The 20,950-nt window shown below is 37.5% G+C and overlaps 1 protein-coding gene across 7 annotated transcripts in view; it reads right to left on the bottom strand.

The window, feature by feature from the left end:
- The window catches only part of LOC117403769 (phospholipid-transporting ATPase ID-like), a 48,004-nt gene that overhangs the window by 17,978 nt on the left and 9,076 nt on the right, over nucleotides 1-20,950 (bottom strand). For all 7 annotated transcript variants that reach the window (XM_058986326.1, XM_058986323.1, XM_058986330.1 and 4 more), the window contains 9 exons: nucleotides 17,199-17,280; nucleotides 14,178-14,236; nucleotides 5,443-5,556; nucleotides 4,887-4,985; nucleotides 4,144-4,205; nucleotides 3,188-3,260; nucleotides 2,847-2,917; nucleotides 737-819; nucleotides 32-190 (listed from right to left, as the gene is read on the bottom strand). In XM_058986326.1, the coding sequence (XP_058842309.1) occupies nucleotides 32-190; nucleotides 737-819; nucleotides 2,847-2,917; nucleotides 3,188-3,260; nucleotides 4,144-4,205; nucleotides 4,887-4,985; nucleotides 5,443-5,556; nucleotides 14,178-14,236; nucleotides 17,199-17,241 (763 nt within the window). In that variant the 5' untranslated portion in view covers nucleotides 17,242-17,280. The remainder of the gene's footprint in view (nucleotides 1-31; nucleotides 191-736; nucleotides 820-2,846; nucleotides 2,918-3,187; nucleotides 3,261-4,143; nucleotides 4,206-4,886; nucleotides 4,986-5,442; nucleotides 5,557-14,177; nucleotides 14,237-17,198; nucleotides 17,281-20,950) is intronic.

Raw genomic sequence — 20,950 nt, forward strand, 5'->3', positions numbered from 1 at the left:
AGTCCCTGTTTTTCCTGGGGTAGAATCTCACCTGCGAAGATGACTAGCCCGAAGCACCACTCTGTGTTCCTCAGAGTGCAGCCCCTCAACAGGATTTTGTCATTGTCCAGTGAATACTTCTGCTCCTTGAACATCAAAGTCCCTGTAAACTTATCCAGGCGGTTGTTGGGAGGCTCGCATCTGACCTCACCTGCGAGACAAGGCATGTCAGTAACATTGCAACATCCTGTACATATCCCCCCACTAAGGATATCAATACCCCTTTAGAGTACAATGAAAAAGAGGCTTCCACAACCCACTGAATATCCAAAGCAAGTACATAATATGACAAATGCCCATGGATAGTTTCCCCAATAGCTGGTTCCTAAGATGTAGTCTACATGACCTACATTCACATCAAGCAGAGTAAGTGGCTAGCCATCAATAGCACTGAACGAGATATAGAAAAGTACAATTTTGAGAAGTGGCTAGTAGCCATTCAAACCGGAACACTATCAAATATCCATGGAAGAAATCCCTACTTTTAAAAGATTACAGCCACTTTTTAAGTGCCCTGTAGCAAAGAAAATATACTAATAGCATCCGAATCTCTGGGTTTGGGGTATGTCTTTCAGAGATCATTTGCACTAACATGGTATAGATTTGCACATGGAGTAAGCCCATTGTATCAAGCAGACTCTGCTATATGCAGTGAAAGTGTTACATTTGATTTTGCAGAAATGTACAATAGACTCACCATTAAAAGCAGCAAGTGTCTCAATGTCATCTCCCATATCTCCTGAAACTGTCAGGCTCTGCTTCACCTTCAGGTTAGTTTCTCTACCATTTCAAAAAACAAGATTACTAGAAACGTTATGATCTAAACCAGGAGCATCCCTGTGATGATCCATTTCCCCACAGCATGTTTACGGTTAATGTAAAATAATTATTTCGGTCACAAACAACACGAGTTATAAAAGCAACTCTATGATGTTTAGCCATGATGGCTGTGTGATGTCTGGAAATTATTACAGAGGTTTAAAATGGTGACAGCAAATCACCATTAAAGCTAGAGCACAGTAAATGTATACTACTGTCTACATTTACTATATATTTACCATGCTAATACTATTTTGCAATTTTGTATGCACAATCAGATTCAAATGAATACTATTTCCGTGTATTACATGATGATATCTATATGTACTGCATAGTGGTTAGACATACATGAGGAAAACGAAAGACAGTAAAGTGGGATCCCTACCAACATCGAATTGCCATATCATTACTTGAAGAGGAAGCATTCACTAACACTTTTAAGAACGAATAGCAGTGTTCTCATTTGCATCTTAGTGCCAACTACCAGCAGATGCTTGTATACATTTTAAATCTCTCATTGTATTGATTTCATCACTATATTTTAATACACAGCATACACTGTGATATAAATAAAAGCAGTGCAGGTGCATGCAGAGGGTACTCATAATCATGTGAGAAGTGCACAGTAAGTGAAAGATTATAGTCAAATGAAACAGAACCCTGTATAGGTGGATAAGACTGTATAACAAAATAAACGTTTGTGAAGATTGGATGCAGAATCAAGGCAGTTCACCGCGTAGAGTGTGAAGACAGAAGAGAACTGCATCATTTAAATTTAGTAATGCTTAACAAGTCATGCTGGACACTGTACTTGATAGAACAGCGATTCAATCTACAGTATGTCCCACTTTAAATGTACAAGCATTATATTCCAAGGCATGAACTATGTGCAAATTTTAATATGAATCATATAAAGACGCTGCCTAATTGCCAAAGGAAATGTGTTGTTTAAATGTGTATGCACACCAATAGTACGCAGAACAATTATAACTTTGAAAACGGTTAACACGTACCATTTACCATCAATGTGACAAATATATTGTAACAAAATAACAGTAATTCAAATTAAAACATACAGATATCTGCTGTATAAAGAATAATAATATATTTTGAAGAATCAAGAGCATACAACCACGAATGTTTGTGAGAATTGCATTCAGTCAATTTACCTGTTAGCGACGGACCTGAAATCCCTGTCAGCATGAACAGAGCGCAATGCTCTCCTCAGCTTCTACACTGGTGCTTCATTTTCTGGGAGCGGCTCTTTCTAAAACTTTGCATTGGAACCCAGCATAGATACACGTTGCTTTCATTATTAAATGTTTGCTTTTTTAGCAAACAAATGATGAGTTTCACTTTACCTTCTGAACCATGAATAATGTATTTACATTGTTTCAAATATGATCATAACAAGTCAGGCAATTGTTGTTCACATCGCATTGTCAAGAACGAAATGCTAAGGTTGACGACAGTGATATGATATGAATGCATGTTATTTTGGTTTTACATTTTGGGAATGACAATGAAATGGTTGTTTACTATCTTCCCCTGGCTTTTTACTTTGAGACGTAGTCATTTGCAGGTATTGCCTGTATAATAAACAGCAAGGTTTACTGTAGACCCCTACGTAACTTGAATAACTCCTGACCGCTCTCTCAAGTATATTTTGTGCATGCGCATTAGGCAGATAGAGTGGAAAGCGATCATGTAATGCTTTTGGGCTGCTTACGGTAGGAAAGTGAAAGACTGCAGGTGCAGGGTTAAAATATTCATTAAAAAATCTAAATCAGATCACAGACAAATTAAATCCAAAAAGGCTATAGGAGGCTAGGCACATATGATAAAAGTTTAGTGAAGTTTGCTGCAAAATCAAGACAGTTATTGTGTTCACTCAGATAGTCTGAGTCATACAGACAGACAAACAGACATATGGACACAATCACCATATAAGGGTTCCCATTTTTTTAATGAGATCCCTAATGACTCACCCATCCAACTCTGCAGTCTCTATGTACACCAAGCTTAGTGGTTCACTACTAGATAGCAATAGCAAATCAGCCTGAAATGGAATAAACAGAGAAATATCACTTTATCTTTCTCTTTCAGTGCTATTTTGGCTACCATGTTACATACTAATGCATTCCACATTGAACTTCCCTGCTTTAAACGCTGAGCTACTAAATCATCTATACTACCAGCTTTCACAGCAGCTTGAGCACACTAACTGAGCAACTCAAACCCACTGACTATCTTTCACACTTCAGTCTAACCCACTCCACCCCTCAACCTTCCACACTGCAGCCCTTCCTTAATCACAGAGCCAACTTACTGTAACAAACTGGTTATTTTCCAATTTGATTATATCACCCACTTGAACGTTCCTCCATTTTTCACTTTTCAGCCTGTAAAGAAAGAAAACAAAGACTTTCAATAGGGTGAATTGCCACTATGGACAGACAGGGCCCCACTAACTCAACGTCCTGCAAGACGGTAAAATTATTCTGAGGGAAAATGTTTCCATTGCAAAAGTTTGGCTTGGAAATCTTAAGTCTTGCCTGTCACTTTTGAGACTTTTCCACATTAAATATCAGTCACTTGTGAAGTATCTGATACAGAAGCAGCTGCCAATCAAGCACCCACTATTTCAAAGGTCCAGTCAAAATCAGTCAGATCTGCTGTTTGTAACTGATGCTGACCTGCTCAGGGAGATGCATCTATTGTATATTACAGAAGTTATGTTAGGGATTCTATCTGCAGTCACATGTATCGTTACTACAATACCATCAGTTGTACAGAGATACCTCTAGATGGCAGTGTGACACAGTTATTCACAGCATACCAGTACAAGGTCGCAATAAAACCCCAAGAAAGTAGAGGGGTTATAAGCTTTAAGGGTGAAAACCTGAATTAAAAAAAGGAATAATTCTACCATTAACTGTGAATGAAGAAAATAAACAACATTTCTGTACAGTGACTGTTTTCAAAATCTCTCCAGTAAGATTTCCCAAAACTTTGCAAACAGACTAAAAACTACACTGTCTATATTGCCATAGTGACTACAGTACAGTACAGTGTTTTCTAATGATTTATAAGAAATGTTACATTGTTATGGTTTCCATTGATGCCTCGTGTGAGGATATGAAGCTCATTAGGAGGGTTGGACAGCATGAGGATACTGTGTCTCTTAACACGCTGAAATCAGCAGTAACATTATAAATGCACTCGACAGATAAGGACAGTACCTTACAATAGCACTCTCCGGGTGGTAGAATAAACTGCACTTACTGCCCATCCATGAGGACCTTAACCTGCCGGTTGTTGACCTGGCTGTCACTTTTGTGTCGATTCTGAAATGATAACAGCAATAATGGAAATAATAACTGGGACTGCAAATAGAGGAGTTAGAAAGCATGGCATATCTTTACAACCTTACATTGCATTCAGCCATATATGAAATTATATACAGTAATGTGGCCACGTGAACGGGAGAGAATGAATCCAAACTGTAAATATACCTCCCGACCTGGGAGGGCGCTAAGCAAGGTTGGTGGTACGCCTTCACAGGGATGGGCTGCCTCGATTGAAGAACGGAACCGGAAGTCGGCAATCTTGGTGAAAGGCACGTGTGTGCACTTTGGAACTGTATTTATTGTTATATTGTTCAAATCAACTGTAATTTCCCCAATACCACTGCTGGTAGAGGGGAGTGTTTTATTTAATTAAAAACTCCAGTAGATTGTAGTCGCACCGCAGTCACAATGAACTGGAACTCTAAATAAACTGCACTTTAACTAAACTACAATAATCCCTCCTCCTCTAAATTGTGTCTGGGCATAGAAACAAGATTCATCTCAATCGATCTATCTAGCATACTATTTTAATAAGAAACAAGGGAAACATTTGCAAAAGAAACAACCGAGACTCATTTTGGCATGACTGTAACACAGAGACCAAAATACTGAATCTACAATTATGCTGAAATGTGCAGTACAACAATATAACACTACACACTGCACAATTTAACTTACAAAATCCTCAATGGCATCTTTGGCAGCTGTCGCAGTCAATACTAGCATCAGGGGCACAACTGTAGTGAACCATGACAGTGAGGAGATTTCTGGGATTAGCTAAAAGAAAAGAAAAGTGATTTATTAATCAATGCACGACAAAGGCACATTTTTAATGTTTGGATTAAAACCATCTTTAGTTTTTTCGTTAAAAAATACACCCAGAAAAGGATATGCGCGCACACACACACACACACACACACACACACACACACACACACACACACACACACAAACACAGTATACATAAAAAACCCTAAAATAAGTAACTCGATAATGAAAGCTTGCATGCTGGTTAAATGATTTATGAAAATACACAATCTCCTACATAATGCTATAGTACCTGGAGGGCAGTGGAAGATACATTCCAGAAAACACAGAAATGGTTTTAAACACTAAATAAACATGCTCACAGTGTGTTATTACATTTACAGTGTGGGGTATTATTGGGGATATTCCTATTCAACTGCCAGCCCAAACACCTGGGCACAAAAAGGCAGAGTGTGTAGAAACTTACCTGCAAAATCAACAGAAAGAGGAAGTAGGCATTGGCAATCCTTTGGAACTGCTCGAAAAGGTTCATTGGCAGGAATGTAAACAAATTGTATTTCGAGGTTTTAATGGCATTCGTCTGTGGGGAAAAAACCTCAGTAAACCATTTAAACCTTCAACATGATACACACATGCAGCAATCTCCCAAGTTGTTATATTCTATGTAAAAATGTTTGTAATCACATATCTAACAACTCGCCCTCAAACACGTGTTTACCATGCCTTTCAACCATACAGTGGGTGGTATTTGTAGCAGCATTTTAACCACATACTGAGGTGCCAAAAAGTATTATTCACTTCTATCTTGTGATTGCAAAATGCTTCAATTGACAATTACTACCATTAAGTAAATGTGGTATGCATGTAAAATATTCACAAGTATTGAGAATAATTTGCATACAGTAGGCCTGTATAATACTGTATATACATATCTATATTTCCTATGATAACTATGCAATATTCAAAATGCAGATATCTTGACTACATCTCTGGCCCTAAAGGCAATTCTATACATAACCACAGAGACTTGCATGCTGTTTTGATAACCTTAGTACACAAAGGGCCTCATTTATGAAAGGGCACTAAATGTAGCTGTAACGTGCACATTAAGTAGTGAGCCTAACGCGCACCATAAATCTAAATTTACTGCCCCATTTACTAACAGAGAACGCATTTATTTCCACGCACACTATTAAGCTAATTTACATACCATATCGTGCACACAACAGGTGTATCTTTTTGTCAGTGGCTTACATTGACCGAAAAATGAGCGATCAACAGATGCAGCCCTCCGCAGGGGACAAGTAGAAGCAACGCAAACTAAAACTGCACGCAGAGGACTTAGAAATTCTAGTGCAGGAGGTTGTTTTAAATTAATACCTTGTTTGGTCAATGCTCTGGGTCACAGCCAAAGAGCTGTAGACATGCTAAAAACAAATGGACTGAGCTGAAAAGAAAAAGATTGCTCAGAACCAGTCTGTGGCAACATGCACAGGAGGAGGACGATCCAAACAGGTGGAACTGACCAGCCTGGAAAAGAAAATTGAGAACATCTTCACCCCAGAACAACAAGGTGTGCAGGGCGTCACTGACACCACGAGACGTAAAGATGATTCACAACCAGGTAAGTTACAAACGACACAAACCACTGCATTGTTTTTAAAAAGTGTATTTCATAATTATACATCTTAAGGTAAAACTGTAATCTGATTTAAGAATTAAAAGTGTTTTATTTAACCACTCTATTACTAACAAACAGACCCGTTCCTCGTGTTCAGTGAGGAAAAGGAACAGGTTTTAGATATTTTGCAAAATAATTTGGTTAGTTTTTTTCAAACACAAAATTTCAAGTTGTAAGACGAAATCTTCCGTTTCAATTCATAACTCATTCATTTTCTGTAGCTCTTTGGATCCTTCCCATACGGCCTCTGAATGCAAGTAATGCTTCCATGATGCCAGATTTCAGCCCAAAAAAATAGGTTTAAATAGTGCGCCTATCAGTGGTTAAAGCCTGGTTTCCCAAACAAACTAATTATCACTTATCTCATTATTCAGAGCGGGGTGCCTCATTTAAATACATTATCATGCATTATCATACACATCACATATTCATTCTGATTACCATAGTGTGGCACAATAAAATCAGTGTATGCCATACTATGCCCACTATTTCATGCGATAATGAATAAAATTGCAATAGTAAATATGGAAATCATGAAAGTGCATGCTAATTGCAATTATGGTGCACCATAATGTTTAGAACCCTTTCATAAATTTAAACAGTGGTGATACTTAGATCTGCCACAATTTGGATCAACTGAAAAGGGCTCTTTAGCTCTCTCTGAGTTGGTTGTTTCTAAGTTATGCAATTGTAACTTGTAATTGTCTCCTTATAAACAAACAGGGGTAAACAGACAGGGGTAAACTTATGACCACTGCAACAGATTATGCTGTGCTTTGGATGATCTCTTACACAGTCAAGTACTAGTAAGGTGCTGTAAGGTAATATGCATATTAGGTGCTGTAACACAAGGCTGACTTTTCCATGGGTTGCAATACTGTATGCAAAGTGAGGATTCTACACAGTTCAAATTACAAAGCAAACAGCTGCCCTTACGAAGAGTTTTCAGGGGAAGATCATATGATTATCATGGGTGCCATTTTCTTCTATTTATAATAATTATTTTAAAAAAATACTATTCAATGCTACATGAGATGCTATAAATAGGCAAGATAAACTAATAGGATTTCCATGAGAACCAGAAAGCTGTATTGTGTTCCATCAGGTATGTACCCTCATGGAATCTACAGCTGTGGCCAAACGTTTTGCATCACCCTATAGAATTAACAAATTTTGCTTCATAAAATCGAATGAAACCTGCTGTATAATGTTACTTTAACCTGTTGAATTACATACTGCTTTGTAGTTTTCCATATACTTAACGAAAAACTGACAAAAATTGAAAAATGTGGCATTTCGAATACTGTACAACTATTATGGCTTCCGGTAGACTTTTGCGATATCATTTTGTAGTTGCTTGATTACATTATGTGAAATAAATGATCTAAAACTAGGTTGTTTTTCTTTGTTTTTTTTTTTTTTTCAGTATGTCTGAATCCTAAAATTCTAGGTGATGCAGAACTTTTGGCCACAGCTGAATAGCATACCCATTTGAACAAACAATGTCAACCTTTTAGATGACTGTCTATACCTTCAGAAAGAGCTATATAAAAAAGAGGAGAAAATAAAATAAAAGAGGGCAGCTGGCTCTTTGAGCTAAATATTATATATATATATATATATATATATATATATATATATATATATATATATATTCTGGTACTGCAGCTACTACCTTACACAGCCAATAGAATCTGCACTGAGTCTTACAGCAGAGGGCATGACCTACTTACTCTGTTTAAAATATTTCCTTAAAGAAACAATAGTAACCAAGTTCATATCCAAATCAGACCATAGGAATGGCCCATTTTTGATGGCTGTCGACGACATGGGGTTTTCCACTATCCTTCCATATGAACTATTCTGTCTGTGTAACAGTGACCTCCATGACTTACTTACTTTGTGAAGGAAGGAAAATACTGTTCGTCTTGCTTTGTGTCTGCTTATCATCACATGCATATGTCTCTCTGTGAACTCTTGGCATAACATCCGTGTGACAGAGAGCAAATGAATCCTAGTCAACAATCTCCCTCCCGACCTGAGAGGGCGCGGTATAACAGGAACAGTGTGCTTCGGACTGGATGGTTTGACAGTTCATTCCAGGGTCAGTCGGAAGTCAGACATCCAGAAAGGGAGCGGAGTAACAATACTAGAAGTCAGTGCCCCTTACTGCGGTAGGCGATGTGTCAGTCATGGATTGGAGGAGACGTGACTGAAGGTATTTCAGGGTGTGTAGCCGAGCGATCTGTTCCTTTGTTATGGTTGCAAAAAGGAGTGCTGAAAGAACCATAAAACTAAACAGTGAGTGTTTGTATTTGTTTTGTTAATCACTATTTATTTGTATTTAGAAGATGGCTAACAACCAGGAGCTGTCGCTGTTCCAGCCAGCATTAAAACCCGGATTCCAAATACTGCAGAGTCACAAAATAATTTTGTATTCACCACCAGCACTGGAGCACCGTGAGAAAGGACGCGGAGCCGCGGCCTGCATTCTTGTATTATTATTTCGGGACTGAAACCCTGTTTTGCTTAGCTGTGCTGCTACACATTGCTGTGCAGTTGCCAGCATTATTCTTTAATGGTACCAAACCGTGAAAACAATTAAGAACTGTTTGGACCGTCCACACTGTTTGTTGTCGTTGTTTGAGCACTGCATCACCTCTACACCTGCGCACTTCAAGCCACTTTGCCACAATCCGTCACCTTGCTTTACTGTAATTGCTAACTGCACCTTAGGACGTTTAAGAGATTTAGCACCAAAGCAAGAGCTCTGCTGGGATTAAATACAGTAACATACAGAAACAGTGTCAGCCTCTAATGTGAGGGGACCCCCTCAAAGTGAAAATATAAATACCCAGAGGAAAAAACACAATGCCACTAATGACGTGTATTTATTTATTTTTTTTGATAGTCTCCCAGAATAGGGCTACAGTATTTTTCCATCTTACTAATAGAGATAAAAGGCTTGTAAATATCGCACCTGCAATTCTGTCCTTGCTTTCCACAGTAAAAACTGTTATCTTATCAACGTACCAATTCACCTCTAGGGTAAAGTACAGTGCCTATGCTAAGTATTCACCCTCCTTGGACGTTTTCACAGTTTGTTGTGTTACAACCTGAAATCTTGCTGCATTTAAATGGGATTTTTTTTCCTTTGATTTACACAACCTACTCAACACTTTGAAGAGGTAAATCATTGGCCTCTTGCTGGCTTCTCTGACCAATGCCCTTCTAACCCGGCTGCTCAGTTTGGGAGGACGGCCTGCTCTAAGCAGATTCTGGGTGGTCCCGTATACCTTCCACTTGTTAATGATCGACTTGACTGTGCTCCAAGGGATATTCAATGCCTTTGAAATCTTTTTATACCCCTCCCCTGATCTGTGCCGGAGTTGTTTTGGAAGCTCCTTGGTCTTCATGGTATTATTGCTTTGAATGCACTACCCAACTGTTGGACCTTACAGAGACAGATGTATTTAATCTGAAATCATGTGAACCACTTTTATTGCACACACATGGACTCCATTTAACTTATTGTGTGAATTCTGATAGCAATTGGTTGCACCTGAGCTTATTTAGGAGTGTCATAGCAAAGGGGGTGAATACTTATCTAATGAAGACTTTTCAGGTTTTTATTTTTAATTGATTTGTTTTTTCACCCCCCATTTCTCCACACATTGAAAGTGTTGAGTAGGTTGTGTAAATCAAAGGAAAAAAATCCCATTTAAATGCATCAAGATTTCAGGTTGTAACACGACAACCTGTGAAAATGCCTAAGGGGGTGAATACTTACTATAGGCACTGTAGGTGGTGTCCTGTTGCTTTGCTTCACAGGCTGGAATGCCACATGTTTGGATGCTTTCTAACAAAAAACATTCTACGGTAATTCACTCAGTGTTTCACTAATGCAAATCCCATGCCATCCCATAGCTATTGTAAGGAGTTTCTTCATTTTTTTATTCTTTAATCCTTCTCTGTTGAAAATGAAAAATGTGCATGCAATGCACCACAGGACTTCTGTTGTATGTTAACTGAGATGCAAACATTAGACTGGAGACTTAATAGTGTATGTACAAAACAATTCCTGCAACAAAAAATGCTTTGCTTTAATACATTGACAAGCCTTTTCTGAACAAATATTTTTCTTGGGTTTCATTAATTCATATTTTCTTCCTTGGTCGGTGTGTTATACTTTTTGAGGGTTAGAATAGCACTGATCCATGTTGTGGATTCATGCCATGTGGTCTCTATTACTGACATGGGTAATATTTCCTGCATAACAACTGAGAATGTCTTAGATTACATATCCTGTGACAATATACACCATACTGGGTCATTTATTCATTATTTAAAAGGAGGTGACCTGTCAAGGTGACCAGCAGACAGTAGCATTACATTGCTTAAAGGGTACATAAGGACCTTTTTATTTTATTGTCTTACATGTTCCCATGTGTTGCTACAACTGTTTACGTAAGGGGTGTGTATTTTTTTTTTTACATTTTGACCACTTGTTTAAACTTTTAAATTGCATTCCCTGCCTCAAGATGGCTTCACATGTATCCCAGCCTGGACCTCTCAGAACTACATTTCCCATCATCCTCCTGCTCACATATGTAACTGAGATGGATTTACCAATGAGCAGGAGGATGATAGGAAATGTAGTCCTGAGAGGTCCATGCAGGTACATGTGAACCAGTTGTAGCAACACATGGGAACACAATAAAATAAAAAGGTCCTTATATACCCTTTAATGCTGAACACAAATCACATGATTTCCATTACGAGAGTAGATGTTAAAACTTCATGCTGATTTGAACTCGGCTCTCGCGAAGAAAAGCACCAACTAAGACATAGCTTTACAGTAAACTAATGTGATCCATCTGCGTCTCCATCCATTTGCGTTTCCTTCCATGTGATGATGTAGATATCCTTCTGCCTGGTGTTGATGGCTGAAGTTTAATGCTGGCTCCAGGGATCAACAACATAAAACATTATACTGTATTATTATAAACGTTATCATATTCAAGATACTCTGGACAAGACGCCCATGAAACAAGGGCACTGTAATGTGAGCAGCCAACAGAGGACCTTCTCAGAAGAAATCACCTGGAGCAACAGCAAGGCAATAAAACCTCAAACTGCATTATTCCTGTAAAGCTGTTAATGAAGTTGCTCCCACTACAATAAAGAATCAGTTTTAAGGAAGTAGCATTCTTTTTTTATTTCACAGACTATGTCACCAGCAGCTGGAATTAATTTAAAGTACAACCACAATAGAAACGCATCCCCTCCAGGCAGAGTAGGTTCACCCTTCTCATGCCTTTTAAACCCATGCTTAAACCAAACCATGACATAAGTGCTCAAATATGTCACCAGGAAAATAAAACGCATCACAATGGCATCTTGTTTTCAGAGGTGTGTGGAATTCAGAGCCTTCATAGTGGTATTACACAGTTATTGATTTAATGATTTCACGGTTTTTGATTTTTTTTTTTTTTTTCAGTTTAATTAGGTAAGGAGTACAATATATTTGTGTCAACTTTGAACACTATCATAAAAAACACCTTAGAAAACAAACTGATGTAGTATTAAAATCATATTTCAATGTATTTTCCTAATAGAAAAACATATCTATAATCTAATTTACAGTACTGTACAGTAGGCCTACATCATTGCAGCAATTCCGTTTTTTTAAATGTGGTTGCAAAAGTATCTACTGTAGGTCAATATCTGGACTGTAGAAACAGAAAGCCATTCATATCCATGTAAAGGCACTGTTACAGTGTACAATGGTACATTTTTATATTACATACATTAACAAAGTCAACTTTGCGCCATAAATGTATCCTTCCAAAGACCTATTTTTCCCAAACACACTTTCAGTTACCCTATGTTGCAAAGTAGATGCAGAGGGTAGAGTTTGATCTAATTCTCCAGATTCCACTTGATTAAGTTTTAAACACAGCCTACATTCTTTTACAAATATTGACTGGTTGTATAAACAAAATACTGCTTTTATGTTGTTGTTTTTATTTTGTCGTAAACAACCCATTTGTCCCTTTTGGTGGCTCATCGGTCACTCGGCCATCCTGATTAGTGGAATAACTTAGTGTGACAGGAATGGCTGAGTGGTGACGTCAGGCAGAAGCAGGAACAAAAATACTGGCACCGGGGAAGTACTGCAGTTCAAAAAGGCTTGCGCCGTTTTTATTAAGCAAACCAAAAAATAAATAAAATATTTAAACAGAAAACACTGTGCTCACCGAGCAAAATAAAAGAGTAAACAAACACAAATCTCGAACACAAAATCCACAATAAATAATAAATAAACCATACAGGTCAGGCTGGGCAGTCGCTGTCACTGTTCCTGTATGTTATAATTTAATTTCGTTTTCACCCGATCGCTCTCGCTCTCGCTCTCTCCGCTCCTACAACACCCACCTCGAGCTAGAGAGCTGCAGGCTTTTTATAACAGGTGACCATCTCCCGATTAGCAACAAATTAAATCACCTAATTAATTCGGGAGATGGCCACCTTCTGCACGAGTTTTAATTATGTTGTGGATGGGGCTACCCATCCACGCTAAACAAAACAAATCGGCTACGCCGTCAAAATACAAACAATAAAACATACGGCGCTCGCCGACATAAATACAATAAATCATAATAAACAAAAACAATAATCTGCACAGGGGCGGAGGGGACTCTGTTCTAAAAATAACCAAAACAATGTACAGGGCTGCTCGCCCTGTTACACTTAGTCTAAGATTGCTGAAAATCTTTTAAACAAGTAGCTGGATGCAGTAGTTATTTTCTTTATTCACGGAAACATACAGCACGTTGAAATAGCCCTTTGAAAAAGCTTTGTTTTAAAAATCAGATAGTACAGCCACTTCCAACAGCCAGTTTAACATCTGGTCCAGACCTCTAGGATTCCAGTGTTAACAACATGTACAGAACAACAATACAGCCTTTTATACAAGAGTGAAACTTCAAAACAACAAGAAGAAAACATGGCAAAGTTTCAAACCTGGTCAAGGCCAGATAGCTCTTTAGAAATGAGGATGCCATTGACATGAAAATGACTGAAACAGTGCAGAGTTGATTCAACATTTAATTTTCATTTAGTGTCTTGCAGCAGCAGCAGCTGAATGGGGTTAAAATGAGCTTTCCCACACAAAGACCACACTATGAGTCATTTAAACCATACAAGATAAAAACAGTTTACCGTAATGACGCTGAATGGGGCTTCCTACAATACTGTAATCTGATATTTCTTTAGCTATACCTTGGAGATGCTTTGAAACACTGGACAACTTAACAACTTCCCAAACCTCAGTTGTATTTTCATTGTCCCAAAGCTGCCAATAACTTTCTTTTACAAGACCTTTGAATTTGCTGAAGCCCAGCAATTATTGGTGAGCAAGATGAATTTGCCTCCCAAAAGATATAAAACAGGGAAGAAGAATACAGTAGATGTAACCGCCGTGAACTGTTGGTTATTGTTTAACAAATTCAACTTACCGCATACTGGAATGTTAGATTGAATTCTCTATCATTTGCTCGTAGGTGCCTCTCTTCCTCTGAAACATAAACCAAAGCATTCTTTGTTGAAATTCAATGAAACACTGTGAAATTCAAATGAATTATTAAGTGGTATTAACCCATGTACCCCACACAGTTATTTGTTAATAGAAACTGTGGCGATGGTTTGGGGGTTTTACATCTTGTAAACAAGGGTCTGCATGGCGGGCCGGCAGAGTGAAAAGAAGCGGACGGCTGACAGCACACGTTTCGGAGGACGCATGTTCTGTCTTCGTCTCTCCCGAGTCAGCGCGGGGGTGGCAGCGGTAAGCCGGGTTGTAATAAGAAAAGAATTGGGCTTTCCAAATTGGGGAGAAAATGAGAAAAATACTTGTCGATTCCAAATTTTTTAAAAAAAGAAAATGTTTTACATTGTAAGCGTTTAATCGTTTATAATATCTTGATGCACTCTGAACCACTGAAATTCAGTTATGTATGGGGTTTTATTTGTATTTTTTTATAATCACAACATTCAAATAGAGAGGACTATAAATACTAAATCAAGTCAGCTTTTTATTGCAAAATGTGTATGACCCTTAAATAAAAGATTTAAACATTTAATCTATTAAATGTCTATTTGCAGCCTTTCAAAAAAAACAACAACAGCTGATAAAGTGAACTGATGGTTTGGAGTAATATGCAGTGTTATCAATTATTAATAGGAAACAGAAACTATACCGTTTCTATTCTTTGGAGTTGTTAATGCTGCTACAGCTAAAGACCAGCACCTTAATTAATATTTCATCCCAGAGTTTGTTCTGCTGTGTGTGACCTCAACACAAGAAGCATGGTGGTTAAGGGGTTAAATTAGACTCACTTGTTTTTACCCAAGTTGTTGGTTTGATCACTCCCACACATAAACACATGCACCTATATTTGTGTAAAGTGCACATGAGCGTATATGTGTGATTATACGGTAAATGCACTGTTTATTTGAAGTTAAGGTTTCACTGTGCATTCTTATCACACATCCTGTATTGCTTTTAAACATGTGAATGTTATTTTTCTTATTTTTAAACTTCAATGTATAAAAAATAAACTGTTTCAAAACCTGTAGTGCAACATCTTAACCCTGTATAGAGGTCTAGAATAGATAACTCCACTCAAAGCTGCCGATTGCTTCAGTAGTGTAAGAAACATAGACCAGCCAATTATCAAATATGCTGTTCCATTTTTTTATTTAATTATCAGAAGAGACAAACTATTTAAATTAATTATTGTAGGACAGTCTTTCTGTGAAGTTGCTGAAAGCCTTAAATCCTGTATGCCAGCTTTGGAAAATCAGTCCTTAAATTATAAGTAGTATGATTATTTGTATAGATCTAAATAAAAGAGAGTAATGAAACTGAGGGGGTGACGCAACGTTATTGGTCAGTTATCAGTGAAAAAGAGAAGTTTAAACCGTAGGGCTGTAAGGTGCTGCTGAGCATGCAAGCTCAGACACAGTTCATTTCAACTGGCTAACTGTCCTTCCTGAAATGCTGAATGATGTTAACATTTCCTGTTTGTGGTGGTGGTTTTGTTCCAGGCAGGAAAATGTGAAAGAAAGCCTCTTCATAAAGCAGGGTATCAAGCTCAATTTCACTAGGAGCCACATTGTAATATATCATTTTGCACCCCTGCCCTCCAACAAACACAAGATCAATTACAGGTGCACTTATAAAATGCATTTATATTTTCTACCTTTTATACATTTCCTTTTCTTTCATAACAAATATTCTCAATACTCAGTGTGGACATTATGTAAACAGCAAAGTGCTTGATAACCAAGCCTTAGTTTCATCTCACTGCCCCCTATCAGATGAAATCATCATGACTGTTTACCTACGGTATCAAAACAAAGTTTGTGTACGCAGTAGCACTGTGTCTGGTACGAAACATACGACGTGACGGTGGACTGCAGCCATGACCCCTCTGAAACAATGGGACAGTTTCATCCAGGGCTTTATTCCAAAGGACAATTTGAACCAACTGTTATTGTTCACAAACTAGCAACACAGAAAAGAAACTTACGGACACAAAAGTGTGCCTAATTTTTGTCTCACCAAGACATCCAAATATATACAGTAAGAACACCACAGTACGTGGGTGGTCCATCTTATAAATGAATATTACCTCTGCAATGCAGTGAGACATACAGTAAATTCCAAAATGAGGCATTTTGTGAACAACAATATCTGTATCAGGGGCCAAGCCAGCATTTCATCTTTACCCCTCTGCCCTTCTTTCTATACGGCAAAGCAATCGGCTACATTTTAATCCTCTGTACTCTTTCTCCAAAACTGTATGTGGAGCCGATATTTACTCTACATCTGTTATTTATTACCGTACAGTATACATTAAACAATACAAGTGCTTTGTTTTTTTCTTGTTTTGTTTTTTTTGCATATTTTGTTTTTTGGGTCAACAGTTGCTTCACTTTTGTACACCGCAATACCATGTTTTGTGTTTTAATGATTGTACTGGTGATGAGGTTTCTGCCAAAGCCATTTATCAGTGCTGGACATTAAATATAATCAGAAAACTAAATACTGAGACTGTTTATATGATTTATCTGACATATAAATAGGAATCACTTTGTCAAAGGGGGATAAAGTAATAAACCAGCATTCTTTACTCTAGTGAATCGTCTCTGCCTGAATTTGTATTATAACACCTTTCCTTTTGAATTGGAAAACAATGTGGCAGTTAAGCAGTTTAGTTTTACTGGACAACACTGGCAATGGAATATAACTAAAAAAACAAACACAAAGAAAACAGCTGTGTGCTAAAAATGAAGACATTTTAAAGTGTCCATGCTGTAGTTTCAGGAGGTTGCTGCTGAAGAAGAGTCCTGGATATTCGTAAACAAGCCACCTGTCTTACAGCTGTCATGACACTGCTGCACCAGTGAGGGGTATTCCTGATACCAGGCCTACACATACGCTGTGTGGTGCGATTAAACAAGCCAGTAATTCATACCTTTTTCTTTCTTCTTTCGGCAGTCCAAACCAAAGAACGACATCACAGAGCTCTTCCTTTAGCCTACACATCCATGGAATTCCTGCAACAAAAAAAGGTTATCAATAATGGATTCTAATTTTCCCTTACTGAGAATTACTGTTTGGGCAGTTTGTATAAAATCATCAGAGCTCATTTAACACCAAAAAGTCCAATATATCTATCTAAGGAAGAGTTTCTTTTTTTACGTCTCAAATTGTTGTTTTGTCAACAAAGCTTTTATATATTAAATAATACCAGTTTCCTAAAAAAAACATATAATTACCTTGATAAAGACAATGTAAGCATTGTAAAGCACAGAAAGGTATGGTAGAAACATAGCAAACTGTTGTAAATGCAGAGTGTAACTGGAAAAAGCATGGTGAAACTGTAAAAGTAAACTTTTATAAGGGGATACATGTACTGTACATGAAACTACAGCAACACAGATACGGTACAGTACCTCCTTAACAGCTAAATTAAATGATCAATAATCAAACTAATAATTAAAATACAATCACATGCACATCAATTGCATTCTGTACAGCAGTATCCTAAACAGTTTTATTTCCGTTTGTAATTAATCTTAACGTGCAACATCACGATGTCACAATTACCATAGTTTTACAAGAAGTTTAAACATGATTAATCTCTATAAGCAGACTGTCCTCCAAGTCTACACCCTCTTGTGACAAACCTGTTCCCCTCATGTTGTCCTAGCTTGAGGAATCAAAAGAGTAGTATTTATCACATTCCTTGTTTTCACACCACCAAATGTGTACATGCTTATTGAATGTTAACAGAGGTTTTCAGCCCTATCTGAGAAATGTGATTTAACTGTGCTGTATACAACAAGGGAGTTACGCGGGTCACAGTGTGTATGTTTTGATTGGACTTTTAGGACAGCACTGTATGTCAGTGAGGGGCAGTAAATGATGTCAGACTACACTGGTATTGTACTAAAATTAGAGCAGGGTGAGGCATCTTGCCAGGGCTAAAGCTGAATGCTTCCTCACATTAGGAGGTACTGTTGCTGATGGCAGACAGACACTGATAGTGAAGGATTTCCTTATAAGGATGGTTCTCTCTCAGGTTAAGGAAGATGGCTGTTTGAATGCACATGTCTGTATCCTTATCAGACCTCTTTAACTCTGCTGTGTTGCCAAACTGTTCAGCAGCCAAGAGGGACAAACAGGAAGTCCTGCTGCTGTTGTGCTTGTTACTTCCGTGCATTCCCACACTAGACTTTTCAATGTTATCCATTGTCTACAATTAGGTCTTAATATAAAATAATTAAGTCTTACACCAACAATTAATTCAAGTAAGCTGTATGTGATTTATCCCAAGAAGAAAAGCAAAGTACCTAGTAGACATTTTAAAATGATGCAATTGATTTTACAGCTTCGGCAATTTCTTTACTCTCTCCTTCAGTCAGTATATTTTGTCTTGGTTTCCATATCAGATTTTAACAAACTTTAATATACTGTCGAACTACAGTAAAGGGGCAATATTATCAAGATTATCCCAATTTTTATTAGCAAAACAAAAGCAAAAGCATAGTATGTTTTTCTGAAAGGAAAGTCGTTTACTTCTGGTTCACTTTTTGAGAATCTAGAACTATGTGTTATATACAATACCAACACATTGTAATATATGAAACTTTTTATTCATAAGTTCATAGATTTTTTTTTCTCCTATTTAATAAAAATGATATATAGCTAGACTGCAGTTAAACTGTAGTCTAACTACAATTGACAGTGCATATTTGGAACAATTACTTTTAGGAAAAGCCTTACATCGTGCACTTAACAGTAACCAGGAAACAACAATTCAGCATTCTCAGTAACACCTAATGTATAAAAAGCCTTCTAGAAGACCAAAAAAGTAATACATCACCCGGAATCTTTCACTCAGTGGTGGAATATTTAACCAGATGTTCTCATGGAAGTAAAAATAAAAAAAGAAATTGCTGAAGTGGTCCAGGAAGCCAAGGGAAACAATGTGTCTGTGATTACTTTCCCTTTTAAAGACTGCAGAAAAGAACACAGAACAAACCTAACAAGTATATCACTGACATACAGTACATTCCCAGCCACTGCTGTAAATGCAAAATTGATTAAACAGTTGATGACCTTGGCATATATTAACAGCATGTACACAATAGTATAGAATAAGAATTGGCAATCTCAAATTGATAAGAAATTATCAATAGTATAGAGTAAGAATTGGCAATCTCAAATTGATAAGAAATGATCAATAGTATAGAATAAGAATTGGCAATCTCAAATTGATAAGAAATGATCAATATATGCAGAACGTGCACAGACAAACACCTCCACATACAGTATCCCCAAAATCAAATACACTAACAGCCTAAATAATGTTAATTCCAAATTTCATGACAACTGGATAAGTGATTCTCCAGATATGTAAGTGTGACATACCGATGGACAGAAAGACCCCCCTGTATGTCCAGATTCAGATATTTTCAATAGCTTTCTTCAGATACTGTATCTACAAAAATGTGTGACGTACGAGTTTGTACTGTACTTACAGCCACCTTCACTACATGCTCTTCACATGGGGTTTCATCAGACCAAAATCTGCCCTTGTTGGCTCAGTATCGCAGCATAGAAACAATTACAGGCTCACTAGCAACCACATGCAACTCATTTAATCATTTACCATTCTAAAAAACAAAGAACCACAGAGCACCAGCTGTCCATCCATGACTAGAAAAACACATACCATAGACTACAAGGTAAAACCTGAATTAGCACACACATGCAGTCAAAGTTATCCATTGAACCCTTAGAGGGGACAAATAGTGTTGCACTTAAAATATAATGTCAGTATTGTAATAATGTCTGTTCATGTGCAATTAGAAATTGTATTGTATCAGGCAACATATTAGCAACATAAAAACATTGGAATTTGAACATAGTGTACTTCTGATAAAAAAACAGTTTTTAACATGAATGAACATGAATGAATCCCCCTCCATTTCCCAGATGTCACAATTCCAAAGTCTGCTGATAAAATGTTGCCATGTTCGGATGCCTCTGCAGGTGTGACCTCTACAACAGACATATTCTGAAAACAAAGACATTATGCTTTAGGTGATGTACAATGTGTCTTTGTCAATGAAAGTGGACCCCTTCTTGCTGCTCACCTAATAATAGTGACCAAACAATAACCGCTAATGTAATAGTATATCTAGTGAAATATCTTTTTTCCAGGGCTACTTTTGAGATTGAACATGTCACATACTTGTGAATACAGTAGTTTCCAGAAGCAGCCATGGCTGGAATCAAAACAGCAAGAAACTGTGACCTTTTTTAATGTCTGTCCCTTTGACTGTGATTTGATTAATATAAAAAATAAGCATGGTTAAGCAAGTTCACGCACAGACTGAGGCCTGTGATCAGAGCTTGGAGATGATTCGTGAGGCATTCAAGACAGTTATCAAGTTCAGCACAAGTGTAGATAACTGTGGAGCCGTGGGAAGTGCTTGTAGTACAGAAAGTACATTATAGTGTATTATAAATACCTCTTTTAAAACAAATTATGAAAAAAAAAAAATTGAAATGCTCTTCTATAAATAACCTAATTCTGGGGGCTGACAGTTTAAATACTAAAAAGAAAGCAGTAGAGTCTTCACAAACAGTACCGTAGGCTGATTTATCAATGTCTGGTGCTGTACTATGTCAGTCTGGTCTATTTTACAACACACG

This window comes from Acipenser ruthenus, chromosome 2 (assembly GCF_902713425.1).
Source record: "Acipenser ruthenus chromosome 2, fAciRut3.2 maternal haplotype, whole genome shotgun sequence".
NCBI classification, from domain to species: domain Eukaryota; kingdom Metazoa; phylum Chordata; class Actinopteri; order Acipenseriformes; family Acipenseridae; genus Acipenser; species Acipenser ruthenus.